Source organism: Phaseolus vulgaris, chromosome 4 (genome assembly GCF_051622355.1).
Source record: "Phaseolus vulgaris cultivar YP4 chromosome 4, ASM5162235v1, whole genome shotgun sequence".
NCBI classification, from domain to species: Eukaryota; Viridiplantae; Streptophyta; class Magnoliopsida; order Fabales; family Fabaceae; genus Phaseolus; species Phaseolus vulgaris.
Window position 1 is genome coordinate 42,538,051 of NC_143501.1, and position 14,309 is coordinate 42,552,359.

At 30.8% G+C, this 14,309-nt stretch overlaps 1 protein-coding gene across 1 annotated transcript; it reads left to right on the forward strand.

Annotated features, from left to right (window-relative positions):
- Nucleotides 1-814: 814 nt before the first annotated feature.
- LOC137838810 (uncharacterized) lies at nt 815-1,345 on the forward strand. The gene has a single exon (XM_068648033.2). It carries the CDS (start codon nt 815-817, stop codon nt 1,343-1,345), a length of 531 nt encoding a protein of 176 aa, XP_068504134.2.
- Nucleotides 1,346-14,309: the final 12,964 nt, after the last annotated feature.

A 14,309-nucleotide genomic window follows, 5' to 3' on the forward strand; every position in this document is an offset into this window, starting at 1 on the left:
TTTGGTGCACGTACCACATGACCATAATGCTCGAGCAGATTTATTGCTAAATTAGCAAGTACAAAAAAATGGGGTAATCATAGGTTGGTCATTCAGGAGAGCTTAGCAACACCAAGTGTAATCATTGGGGAGATCATGGAACTTCGTAGCAGGCATAGTTGGATGGACATGTATTTAAAATGGTTCAGAGATGGAGATGAGCCTGTTGGGTTGGAAGCACAAGCTATTTTGAGAAAAAATATAGCTCGATTCCAGATAATTTAAGGAAAGTTATATAGAAAAGGATTTTCGACACCGTTGCTGAGGTGTGTAGACGAATTGGAAAAGGAAAGGATAATGCAAAAGATTCACGAAGGAATTTGTGGGAGTCACATCGGGGGGAGATCCTTAGCTATGAAGGTACTAAGGGCAGGTTTTTTATGGCCCACGTTAAGAGGGGATTGTGCAGAGTATGTTAAGAAATGTGATAGGTGCCAAAGACATTCAAATGAAATTAAGATTCCAGTGGAGCGATTGTACTCTTTGATCACCCCTTGGTCGTTCTTTAGATGGGGAATTGACATTCTGGGACCTTTTCCCATATCGGTAAGACAATTCAAATTCATAGTAGTAGCTGTTGAATATTTTACGAAATGGATAGAAGTGGAGGCTTTAACCACCATTATATCAGATAAAATTACCAAGTTCGTATGAAGGTCAATAATATGCAGGTTTGGTATACCTAAAGAACTGATATCAGATAATGGTACACAATTTGCTAGTTGGAAGATGAGGCCCATGTGTGAAGAATTGGGAATCCGACACATTTTCATCTATGGAAGATCCGCAGACTAATGGACAGGCGGAAGCAACAAATAAGGTAATTTTACAAGGGTTGAAGAAGAAGATGGGAGCAGCCAAAGCCAAGTGGGTGGATATTTTACCAGAAGTAGTTTGGTCGTATCACACTACGGTGCAGTCAACGACAAAGGAAACACCTTTTGATTTGGTATATGGTGGGGATGCAGTATTGTCGATTGAGGTGGAAAAGATGTCAAGAAGCGTTGAAAATTTTTCGGAAGCAGCATCGGAAGAAGGTCGGTTGTACCGGTTAGATACTATTGATGAGTTAAGAGAAAAAGCGAGGATACGAGAATCAGTGCAAAAATGGAGAATAAAAGCAAAATACCTAAGCAAAGTGCATGCAAGGGAGTTCAAAGAGAGACACCTCATCTTAAGAAAGGCAGTAGAAGCAAACATGGATAGCAAATTAGCATCGCGATGGATCGGACCATATAGGGAGAGAAGCGTACAAGTTGGAGACCTTAGATGGCGGGGAAATCACTCGGACATGGAATGTAGCTAATTTGAGGTTTTATTATAGCTAACCTGCATGTTGGGATTTTCATTTATTTTACAGTTTGAGACATGTTACAACAATATTTTAATAATAAATTACCAATTCAAATGGATTGGCGTTTGCAATGATTTATTAAATTGTTTTCAAGGTCAGGTATATCCAATAAAAGCCATGGGAAGGTGTTCACTGCCCATGGTGTCGAGCCAGAGTTGTTCGGTCCAATAAAAACCATGGGAAGGTGTTCACCGCTCAAGGTGCTGAGACGAAGTTGCTCGGTCCAATAAAAACCATGGGAAGGTGTTCACCGCCCATGCTGCCAAGCCAGAGACGCTTGATCCAATAAAAAACCATGAGTTGGTGTTCATTGCCCATGGTGCCGAGCCGGAGATGCTCAGTCCAAGAAAAACCATGAGAAGGTATTCATCGCCCATGGTGCCAAGCCAGAGACGCTTGGTCTAATAAAAAATCATGGGTTGGTGTTCACCGCCCCTAGTGCCGAGCCGAAGATGCTCGGTCCAAGGAAAAATCATGGGAAGGTATTCACTACCATGGTGCTGAGCCGGAGATGCTCGATTCAATAAAAACCATGGATTGGTGTTCACCGCCCATAGTGTCGAGCTGGAGATGCTCGGTTCAATAAAAATCCATGGCTTGGTGTTCACCACCCATGATGTCGAGCCGAAGATGCTCGGTTCAAAGGAGGAGGTAGGCATTCACCACTTTTGGTGCCAGGTTGGAGATGTTAAGTCATTTATAAATTATATTTATAATTTATTTTCAAAAATTACGTTTAAAGTTGATTTTCTTTTAAGTCTGAATTTGGATACGTTTGGTTTCGTTGTATTACAAATAAATTTTGTTCAAATAAGTAGGAAATAAGCCTAGATATCATAAGAGTCGCCCAAATACCAGTAGTCTAGTTGTTTAAATAGTAATTATGAGAAACAATTGTAAACTTGATTACACGAAATATGGTTAAGTTTTCAAAATGATACCGAGGTTTAAATTTTTTCTTTGATATATTCATTCTTCATCCACAATCTGACCATCAACAACACTCTTAAAAAGGCTCATAAACGAGATATCCAAATCTGGATGGATCACTTTGATTTTCTGCACAGCTCCATGGAAATCGTCCACAAAGGATCAGGATATTTCATTCTTAGCTACTTCCAATGCATTCTCCAAAGTGTTTATTTTATTGTGCATCGTGGCTTCAGTGTTCTTCCAAGTTTGGTTGGCGGCCTAATGTTCATCCTGATGGCGAGCATAATCTTCAAGTTCTTTGTAGCTTACTAAGAGCATCGTCGCGGTCATGAACTAAGGTTGTTAATCGTTGTTCTTCCAGTTGAGAATTCGTGGTACGAACACTCTCTACTTTGTTGCTTAGCTCGTCTATTTTTCTTTGTCTTGTTTCAACAGCCGGTAGGCCATGTGGTCAAAGGCGTTTAGCAGCTCGGTCTAGGAAGAGACGTTCATCTCAAAGGAGGGGTTAGCCTCATTATGTGAAGCTCGGGCTCTTGATGATCCTTGTTGGTGAGAGAAATGATCATCTAGGTCGAATGCGCCTTCTGGAGGGCGACCCTCAACATTACGCTTCTTTCGTACCGGTAAGTTGGTGGTGTGCTCAGAATCACCAACAGTTGGTTTGGTGCTAGGTTTTAAGGAAGCCTCCCTCAGTCGGCGAGCCATTTCAGCTTTAGTAAGAAGCATGGCGTTATCTGAAAAGGAAAGTATTAATGAGACACCAATAAACAATTAGAGGAATAAGGAGAACCAATAGAAGTGTGTACCGATATAGACTTTTAGGTCATGTAGTTGGAACTCGAGCTTTAAAAGTATGGAAGTTTCAAAGACAATCCCTAAGTCGTCAAGTTTTTTGCAGTCATTAAATTCATTACTCTCAAGGTTGTCAGGAGAAAGAGATTGCTGACTCTGAGGATTGGATGTGCAGTAAAGGGGAAACCCTTCAAAGAAATCTGGATTGCGATCGGCCTTTTGGATTTTTATGAACTTGCCTTTAAAAGATTTATAGTATGGCCCGATCTTTCGCTCCGCTAATAAAAGCCCAGGAAGTTCATTTGGAAGTTTTATATTCAAAGAAGTAGAAGAACATATTTTCACTCGGAACAAAGTTAAGCTGACAACACAGGATATAGAAGGCTCGCACAAAAGCCTAGCTATTTGGATGAAGTTGTGAGTGAGCCACATTCATGGCACTAAGAACCTCTTTTTCGAAGGGAGTCAAAGGCTAGCGGAAACCGAGTTTGGTAAACAACATTTCATAGAAAAAGCATAAGGGTGACTCGCCTAAACAACAACTACTACAAATGGGTTTTGTAGGTTTGCAAGGAACAACAAGATCTTTGTCGGAGCGAATATGACTCATCGATTGAGCATGGCGAAGTTTTCTAATGCGTTTAAAGGAAGAAAATACATAAACCTCACGTAAAACATCAAGTTTTGCCCAGGGATAAAGAGCACTGTAATCCACGAGCAAGAAACTACAGGATAGAGGGACGAGGAATGAACATCGTATAAGAAGGGAAGGATAACCACAAACCCTATATCAATGATAAATCTGAAATGCAGTGTTGATGCAAGCAGTGGAACGACTGGAAGTGAGTTAAGCATGAACGGGAAAGCACGCAGGAGGATGAATGTCAAGATAACACAAGTAATAGAAGAAAATCAATTGCGTACCTGGAGAGTGGAAGTGGGTGTAAAGAGTGGCAAAGTGATAACGCGAAGGCAATGAGGTGTACGGGAAGAGACACGATGGAAGTAGTAAAGGGATGCAGAATTGAAAAGGCGTGAGAAAGGGATTTACATTAATTCATTAAAGTGTGGCCCAACATGGGGAGACACGTGGGTGCATGGAAGAAGAAAAAGTGGGTGATGAGATGTGGTGCAGCACGTGGACGCAAAGAAGGAGAAAAGATGGGTGATGAGACGTGGTGCAGAGCATTAAATGAAGAGTGATAGTATCATGATGCAGAGCATTAAATGAAGAATGTTAGTATCGATAAAGTGGACGATATTGGATTTTGAAAGACAATTAATTAGAGCCTCGGTATCCTACGTTGGAGCCTTGGGGGCACGTAAGGATATTTGCCTAGTCCAATCTCGAGAAAGGATAGGTCACCCTCAGACCCTTATCTCAATAAAGCTTCATTGGCTTCGCTTGAGGCTGAGGGGCATGTAAGGATATGGGTCTGACCCGATCCTGGGTGTATCAAGATCGGTTGTCGATCGTGATAGTAGGCGGACATAATGGCACGAGGCAGGATTCAGAGTAATTAGCCTTAAATACTCAGTTAAGACACAATCATAACCGTAAGATGGAGGTTAGGAATACACCCATATATATATATATATACATTATGTAATATGTTGCCGGAAAGAGGATCTCATACATTGAATACTCATCGGTGAAAGGGTGTTCCTATCCTTAACCACTTTTGATGTTCTAGGTAGAGGTTCGTCTATACTTTTGTTTAGAACAAATACCTTTGAAAGTTTAGTTTGTACATTGAAAAACTTCAAAATGCAAAGGCCATTTATATCATTATGCATAGATTTATAAGTATTTTGGATTATGCAATCCTCTTTCTCGTTGTCACACTCTTATCTATATGTTGTGTCATGAATGGACTCAAGGATTAAAACTTTCTAGATTACATAATCTTAAAGGTTTTATTTTAAAAAATTGATTTCCAAGTTCTTAAATTTGAGAACTTTTTTCATGCAAAAAAAAATGACTAATAGATTGTATAATCTAAAAAAAAAAAAAACTTTTTGGGATTACACAATTTAGAATTCAAAAGAATTTCTAGATTTCACAATTCATAATAAAAAAAGTTTCCACTTTACGAAATCAGAAAGTCAATTGTACAATCTAAAAGCTCTTTTTTTTTTCACGCAAAAATATTTCTAGATTCAAAAGTCAGTTTTAAATAAACTAGAAGAGCAAAGTGGAGATTTTAATATTTGTGGAAGTGCAAAAGGAAATTATGGACGTGCAAAAATAAATTGCCAAGAAACAGCACATACGGTAAAGCAGATTGGGTTCAGGCCCAAACCATTTCTCTCACTCTCTCTTTCTCTCTCTATATATATATATTATAAAAGATTTGAGCATAATTCTTAATAATTAATTTTAATCAACAATGATAAACATATTTATTTCTTTTTAAGGTAAACAAATATTTCGATGTGATCTAAAAATAGGGTTTATTGGATTCAAAAATGCATCTCTTGCAACCCAAAAGTAAGCAACAGGATATATATGGTTCCATTAAAGATTTTATTATTATTTGATGATATAATTTTTTTGATTTTTAAACAATGTCGATTATTTGTTATAATATTATACTACTACATTAATAATGACACTACAAGAAAATCATGAAATAGAAACCAATTTGTAGAAACCAAAATAATTAGTTGCAATAGTAACTAAATTAGAGACCATTTTAGAAACTAAAAAGAAATTTGGTTTCTAAATTAGTTTCTATTATTGTTAAATAGTTTCTAAATTGGTATCTAATTAGCATCCAAGGTTTTTGCTACCAAATTTAGAAACTAAATAATTGGTAGTTAATGTTGAAGCTGGAGGAAGCTTCTTCCCTACCAAGGCTTGATATGTGTTTGATGAAGAAAATGACTTGAGTGCTTTGAAGATTGTAATAGGTTTTTAGATTCATTTGTAATTAGGCTTGTAATTGTGTATGATTGATTGCCTTTTGCTGTATAACCTATCCTAGATGCCTAACCAAGTCTAGATCAAGCACATGATGTGGTTAAATGGTTTTTGAAAAGCTTTTTAAAATGATTTTAAAAGTTTTAAATCAGTACACAAATAAATATGTTTTATGGAGAAAGAATCTGTTTATTTCTTCTCTGTTAAAAGGCTTTTCTAAAATTTTGTTAGGGCACCACAGGCAAAGCTTAGGTCGTTATTTCAGTTAAAGCTGAGCTGGCCTATTTGCTCTCATTTAATCTGTTTCACTGTGAAAGAATCGGTTTGCCATTTTGGTCAGTTAAAAGGTTTTTCACAAGTTAGTTAGGGCACCAAAGGTACAACTCAGACAGTTATTTCAGTTAGCTGAGTTGGCAGTTTTCACAAAAATAAATCTGTTAAGTTCAAAAATGAATCTGTTGTTTTCATAACTGTTTTTCAACTGTTTTATTAAAACAAGTTAGAAACTGTTTTTCTATATAAAGAAAAGTGTCTCTCACATGAAAGTGTGCTGTGCAATTACGTTTTTGACAGAGATCAAACAATTTCCATGTGAGAAGAAGGATTGAAAGATTTTTGAAAGGTTTTCCAAAGAGATTTTCAAGTGTGCTGGTTCTAGGAAACCTTTGATCTTGGTGAAGGTGCTGGTGCAGTTCTGCAGCAAATTGAACTACTGGTTTTGAGTTCTTGCATCTTCTTTTCAGGTGTAATCTTTCCTTTATTCTGGTTTGTAAAGGTGTAAGTGTTAGTCACTCCTTGATAGGGTTTCTTGGAGTGCAAGGTGTGCTGAAATAGGGTTTTTAGCATTGAATGTGTTGTTCTTGTAGTGTTCAAGAACTGGTGTGTTTGTAAGTAATTGGTACTGTTTTTAGTGGAATCCACCTTGGGGTAAGGTGAGACTGGATGTAGCTCTGTATGAGTGAACCAGTATAAAAACTTGTGTGCCTTTTCTTCTCATCCCTGCACTCATTTCTGGTTCTGCTTATTTCTGTCAAGAACTAAATCTGTTCTTTTGAAATTGAATCTGTTAATTCTGGGTTTAATAAAAACTATTCTTCCTGATCTGTTAAAGCTCTCTAATCACAATCAAGACAGTTGTATATGCTGTTTTAATTGATCTGAAAACAAATTGTCTATTCATTAAAACCTGAGAAAGATTCATTCTCATTAAAACCTTGTGTTGAATGAAGTTGATTGATTTCTTGGCATAGCTATATTCTTCATACTCATAAAATCAAATTAATCTGATTCTGTTATAGCTCTCTGCTGATTACAATTTTAATTTGAACAAAGTCAAATTGTGCTAGACTGCTCTGAAGAATCAATTTGTTTCATGTAAAATCAATCTGTTCTTTTTGTCTCTGGTATACTGAAAATTGTGTGTTCTTGCGAAAATTTTATAAGCTCAATTCACCCCTCCCCTCTTGAGCTTAGACACTAATAGACCCAACAGTTAAAACCCTAGTTGCTAATTAGATACCAATTTAGAAACTATTTAACAATAATAGAAAATAATAGAAACTAATTTAGAAATCAATTTTTTTTAGTTTCTAAAATAGTCTCTATTTTAGTTCCTATTGTAACTAATTATTTTGGTCTCTAAAAATTGGTTTCTATTTCATGATTTTCTTGTAGTGTGATGAAACTGTTTTATTTCTGAAATTGATAATAGTTGACATTATTAAAACACACGCCAAACAAATTATACACATATTATTCTATAGTTAACTTCTAATGTTAGTCCATTATATTTTTCTAAGACTGATTTTTTATCATTCAGAAATATTTTAACATTTACATTTGATTTTAATTGAGGGGTTAATCCACACCATTATACAAAGGCTATACTTTTTTTTTATTAATTGTCTTTGGTTTCTATTTTACCAGACCAAATTTATACCTTTGAAACAGTTTTAAAAATGGTATAGTTAAATATTTTCCAGTTAAACTTAAAATAAGTATTTTTTTTAAAAAAAAACCTATTTAATAAAATTTACTTATTAAAATAAGTTAAAATTTACTTACTTTTAAAATAAACAAATTAGACAAACAAACAAAATGTTTTTTTTATTAAAAATATATTTTGTTTTTAAATAAGCACAAACAAACTGACCCACTATTTTAACAATAAAATTTTATTATTTTGGTGAACATAACAATATAAAGGATGAATATTTTTTTCAAGAATAGTTGTTATGGAGAGAAAGAAAGAAGGATATTAAATTAGGTATTACTTCAAACAAAAAGGAAAAGAAAAAAAGAAATCTAACATGTTCTAATTAACATGCAAAGTATTAGGATTGAAGGGAAAAAGTTTGGTCTCATACATAATTAAAGACAAAGACCAACAAAAGGCGTTTCTTGACTTTAAAAAAGAAGAAGGAGAAAAAAGACAGATCATTGACGAGTAGAAAACTAATTAACAAAAACAAGCTCTTTAACTAATCAAGAAATTAAATATAAACCTTCTTTTTTTACAGAAAACTATTAATAATGTGTTTTTGTTAAGATGTTTCTACATTTTTTTTATTTTTTAATAATTTCTTAGTCCTTAATTATTCAAGTGATGTCATTAATATATTCATTAAGAGTATACTACTAAAACTTAGCATATATATGTGACCGTTATAGTGAAAGACCTTTTATATTAACTTTCATTAAAGCTTTTGAAAAGATATGATTCAAAGATAACAAAATTCATGGAAGAATATAAATAGTATTTAGTGAGCATAATATGGGTTTCAAAAGTCATTAAAATAATGCATTTTTAATATAATTAAAAAATGCAAATATATATATATATATAATAAAAAATTATAAAAAAAACCAAGAAGCATGCAAAGTTGGCAAGAAAAAAAAATAAATGAAAATATTTAAAAAAGAAAAGGTTGGAGAGAAAGCCATGTGGAAGATGTTTGATTAATATAAACATTGATTTTGATATAATTATATATAACGATAGAGATTGATTGGTCCATATGAGGTTTACGTGTGTTAGATGTGATCTTCAATCAGCTTATCAACATTGTTCAAAATAATTGAATAGCTAAGAAAGATAAGTACAAATTTTAAAGCTCTCTCTTTCAAACAATCTTAATACAACATTGTACAACTACCACCACGACTTTAACATAGCTGCATTATTTATACTAGGCTAATTTTAACAAGAATTCTAAGAGTATTGGCTAAGAAAAATATCTTTTTTAATTTTTAAATAGTTTTATGAAAATTATTAAATAAAAATTAATTCTAAAAATAAAAAATAATTAATTATTATATACACTAGTTAAATATTATTTTATAAACTAAAAATTATTGGTATCTAAATTTTTTTCATATTAATAAAAATTTATAAATTAGTATTTAATATTAATTACTAAAATTTTAAGTATTAATTATTTAAAATTTTAAATTAGTCATACAAATTAGTTTTTAATTATAAATTGATAATTAATTTAAAATAATTAGTATTTAAAATTTTGATAGTTAATATCAAATATTAATTTAAAAATTAGTTTATAATTTTTTATTAATAATAAAAATGATTTTAGATATCAATAATTTTTTAGTTTATAAAATAATATCTAATTAATTATTTTTTATTTTTAAAATTAATTGTTATTCAATATTTTGTTTACTGATTTTTAATAACTTTTTTATTTTATTTTAACACCGATTAATAAGATCAATTAACCTGATATGTAAGTTTTTATATGATAAATGGTAGGAGTAATATCCTTTAACACACTCTTTTGGATATATATTTTTTTCATGAAAGACGCATTTTTGTTGTTGGTTGAAATATGTTGAAAATGAAAAAAAAAATTAAGACTGAGTTTCTATTTAATAACTCTGTCATAATTTTACAATTTTTAATAAAATGAAAACGTGTTAAAAGAAAAGTGTGTTAGATGTGTAAACATGCCATGTTCAAATGTAATAATATGATTGGTTTTGAAAAGGTAATTGAACTTGTAATTAATTTGTTGGTAATTGTGATCATTATTCATCATGCAACCTACAAAGGTAGGACAATGATAGAACATGTGGCCTTCAATGAGGTTGCAATATGGAGAAAATGAGAGTTTGTTTGGATAAGTAACAAAAATAAATAAAGAGGTTTTAAAAAGGAAAAGAAAAGTGTTATAGAAAGACAATGAGGGTGGTTTGATTCAGGCCAGAGAATGAAGATAAGATCCAAATTCAATTAAAACAAAGTTTGACAGTGATGAGTAGATAATTAAGGAGCATTTTAATGTGTATAATAGTAGATACATATATTTATTTATTTTGTAAAAATATAAAAATATTTTTAATATAAATTATATTTTGGATTTTTAACGAGGAAAGGGGTTCTATAAACATTCTGATTTATGACTGGGTATGTTTGTTCGTTTGCGTTTGTATTTTAAAACGTAAATAAACACATTAATATGTAGTTATATAAAAATTATGTCAAAATAAATCACATTTTATTATACTAGAAAACTCATTATTTGATAAAATAATAAAATAATTAGTAATATAATACAATTTGCACTCTAAATATATAAAAACTTATTTTTTATTTTCAGCCACATTCATAATGTTAGAGATTGGATGAGTTCAGCTGATTCTACTCCACATAATGATTTCCTGCACAACAAATAAACCTTTCCCAGTTCTTTCAAGCCTTTTGTTTTACTCCACCAAAAGAAGACTAACAAAACAAAAAATGGAGGAGTTGACAAAAAAATCATTTACATCACTGCATAGTTACAGACAAAATAGAAAAAAAAAAACCCTTAAGAACCAATTCCTCTCAACTTATCACCTAATAGGCCATGAGATTAAAGGCACCCCTTCCCCAACCCAAACCAGTGAACATAACACAATTAACCTAAGGTTAAGTCCAAACCCTATTCCATAAACTGCAATTTACTTTTTTTTTTATATTTTTTAAAAAGCTAAATGGATCAAATACACAAAAAAAAATAAGGAAATCTATTGATATTGATTTTACTTTTGTAGTAATATAGGACAATGTCTTTAACCGAGCTAGAGAGAATATCTCATCTAGATTTACTAATGCATAAACACTATATTATTTTTTTTGTCTTCAAATCTCCCAAACAACCGTGATCCACATATAATTCCAGACGGTGTCAGACTATGTTTTATAGGTATAGACAACCTAACTAACTTAAACCACTGAAAATGCAAGTTTGGGTAACCATGTTGTACAACTAACTCATTTATCCATTTATAACACTTATTCCAAACAAACCAGACTATCCTCTACATGAAAAACAAATATGGAGTATCTTCCTTTACCTCACCACACGTAACACATATTGCACTATCTACAATTATACTCATTCTCACTAAATTGACTTTAGTTGCTATAATATTATGCAATACTCTCCATGCCCGAAGTTGTGTTGATGGGAGGGCTTTGACCTTCCCAAATGATTCAGAAAGATTTTTCTCATCCCCATTTGTCCAATTAGATAACCTATTATAACTCGCATTAACTTTATAGTACATTATGTGTTCTCCCTTCCACTACCATTCATCTTTTTCTTCCATTATTCCCACATATTTCATTAAATTCCTCCCATCTCCATACTTTCATTCTAAAATTTATTTCCAAAATCCAATATTTTCTATCCCTAGCCTCCAATTCCATTTCGCTAATAAGGCAATATTAAAGACTATAAAATCAATAATCTCTAGTCCTCCATCACTCTTTGATTTGCATATTCTCTCCCAAACAATCCATACTATTTTCTTTTCCTCCTCTAACTCGAAAAAAGACGTCTTTATACTCTTAATCTCATTATGAACATATTTAAGCATTTTGAAAAAGAACATAAAAAAGGAGGTATAGAAGATAACTGATTTCAAAAGACATATATGTGAATGACATTTTCATAATTTCAAAATTTAAGATTCACGCATATCTTTAAATATTAGTCCCTTCTATTCCTATCCCCTCCGATCTTATTATGACATTATCTGTTTTAATTTATAATTTTTGTTATCATTCTAGGTTTTTTTTATTTTTTTATTTTTTTATTTAGGATGTCTTTGGGTTTAATTAAACTTTATTTATGCTAATAAAAGAAATTCAATTGGTGACTTATCTTTCTTGATTGCTTATAATTGGAATTTCAATTTTCAAATCTTGACTTGGGTTAAAAGGCATAATGTGTTTCTAGGTGTTCAAGAATTCAAGATTGATCTTGTGAGAAGCCTCATCTTCTTTTAAAGTAAACTTGGCTGGTATTGTATTTCCTACAACAGATTTGAAGTAGTAAAACTCTAAGAATACTATGTGAATCCTATCAACTAAATTAGAAAAACTATATTAATAGAGAACACAAATATTACTACAAGAAAATAATGAAATAGAACCAATTTTTAGATACCAAAATAATTAGTTGTAATAGTAACTACATTAGAGACCATTTTAGAAACTAACAAAAAAATTAGTTTCTAAATTAGTTTCTATTATTATTAAATAGTTTCTAAATTGGTATCTAATTAGTAACTAAGGTTTTAGTTATCAATTATTTAGTTTCTAAATTTGGTCTCTAAAACCTTGGTTGCTAATTAGATACTAATTTAGAAACTATTTAACAATAATAGAAACTAATTTAGAAACCAATTTTTTTTAAATGGTCTCTAATTTAGTTACTATTGTAACTAATTATTTTGGTCACTAAAAATTGATTTCTATTTCATTATTTTCTTGTAATGTATTATTGATTATCTAAAATTGAAAAATAATGAATTATTATTTAAGAGATATCAATAAGCAATTCAATAACACTACAACAACTATCTACTAACACTATTACAAGATCATTAAATAAAATCTAATTTTAAAAACAAAAATCTAATTAATTACTATATTAACTAAATTAGATATTATTCTAGAGACTAAAAAATTATTAATATCTAAAATAAATTTTATTATTGATAAATAATTTCTAAATTGATATCTAATTAGTTACCCATATTTTAGCTACTACTTATTTTTTAGATTATAAAGTTGATAGCTAATTAGATACCAAATTGAAAAATATTTATCAAGAAAACAAACTAACTTAGATATCAATAATTTTTTTTAGTTTCTAAAATAATATCTAATTTAGTTAATATAACAACTAACTATTTTTTATTTAATGATTTTTTTTAATGTAATAAAAGACTTAATTAATAACTGAAAATTAAAAACTAAAATGAATTATCCTTTACAACTTTTTATATATATATATATATATATATATATATATATATATATATATATACGTGGATGGTTAAGATATTACAATAAAGGTTTATTAATTTGATAGTAGATTAATACAGTTGTACCTAACACCTTTGCATCAGTTTGAAAATGAAGTGCGGGAGGAACACTCCAACTATAAAGAAGTTTTGACGCATTATGAACTTTTATTTTTAACACAAAAATCTAAATTAGAGAGCGTTTTAATTATGATTTCAATATATAAGTAAATATTTCGTTAATAGATGCAAAATTTATAAATATGCGTGTTATATGTTGAACTTAGAATTTTGTTAAATAAATATGATTTGAAAATGATGAAATTCTTTTATTAATTTTGTATATAGAATATGTTTAAATCGTTAGATACCCACTAAACAAATGAATGACATATGTTAATATTATATTGAATATATAGAGCAACCACTATTTTAATTAAATTTATATACTGCGTACTACGCAACAACTTTTTCGTTTTTAAGAAAATTGAAACATACTTAATTTATTTATAATGTAAAATTCTTAATAAAAGTCCCTGAGATAGTAAAAACTTACTATCATATAAAAAAAAATATGGAATGCAACATAACCTAATGAAAAGGTTAAGAAAAATGCATTTTATAAAAGAGTGATTATAATTTCTTTTCTTGGTGTAGTATGGGGTATAGACACGGCTTGCTACCGGTTAGACAATTGAAATTTATCTTTTAGTTGATTTTTTTTCTATGTTACTGTATTCGAGTTTTAATTTTTGGTTGGGAGTGAACCTGCAAAAAGTTATAAGCTCAAGTGAGTATTCGGGATTTAAGTGTGGTTAATGTAGTAATAAAAGCGTACTTTACTCTTGTATAACATGCTTATTTATATGATTTATAATGGGCTCTATTGATGTACCATATCTAATGTGTATCATAATAAAAATAGAATTATCTGATTTCACTAGTGCAAAAAGATCC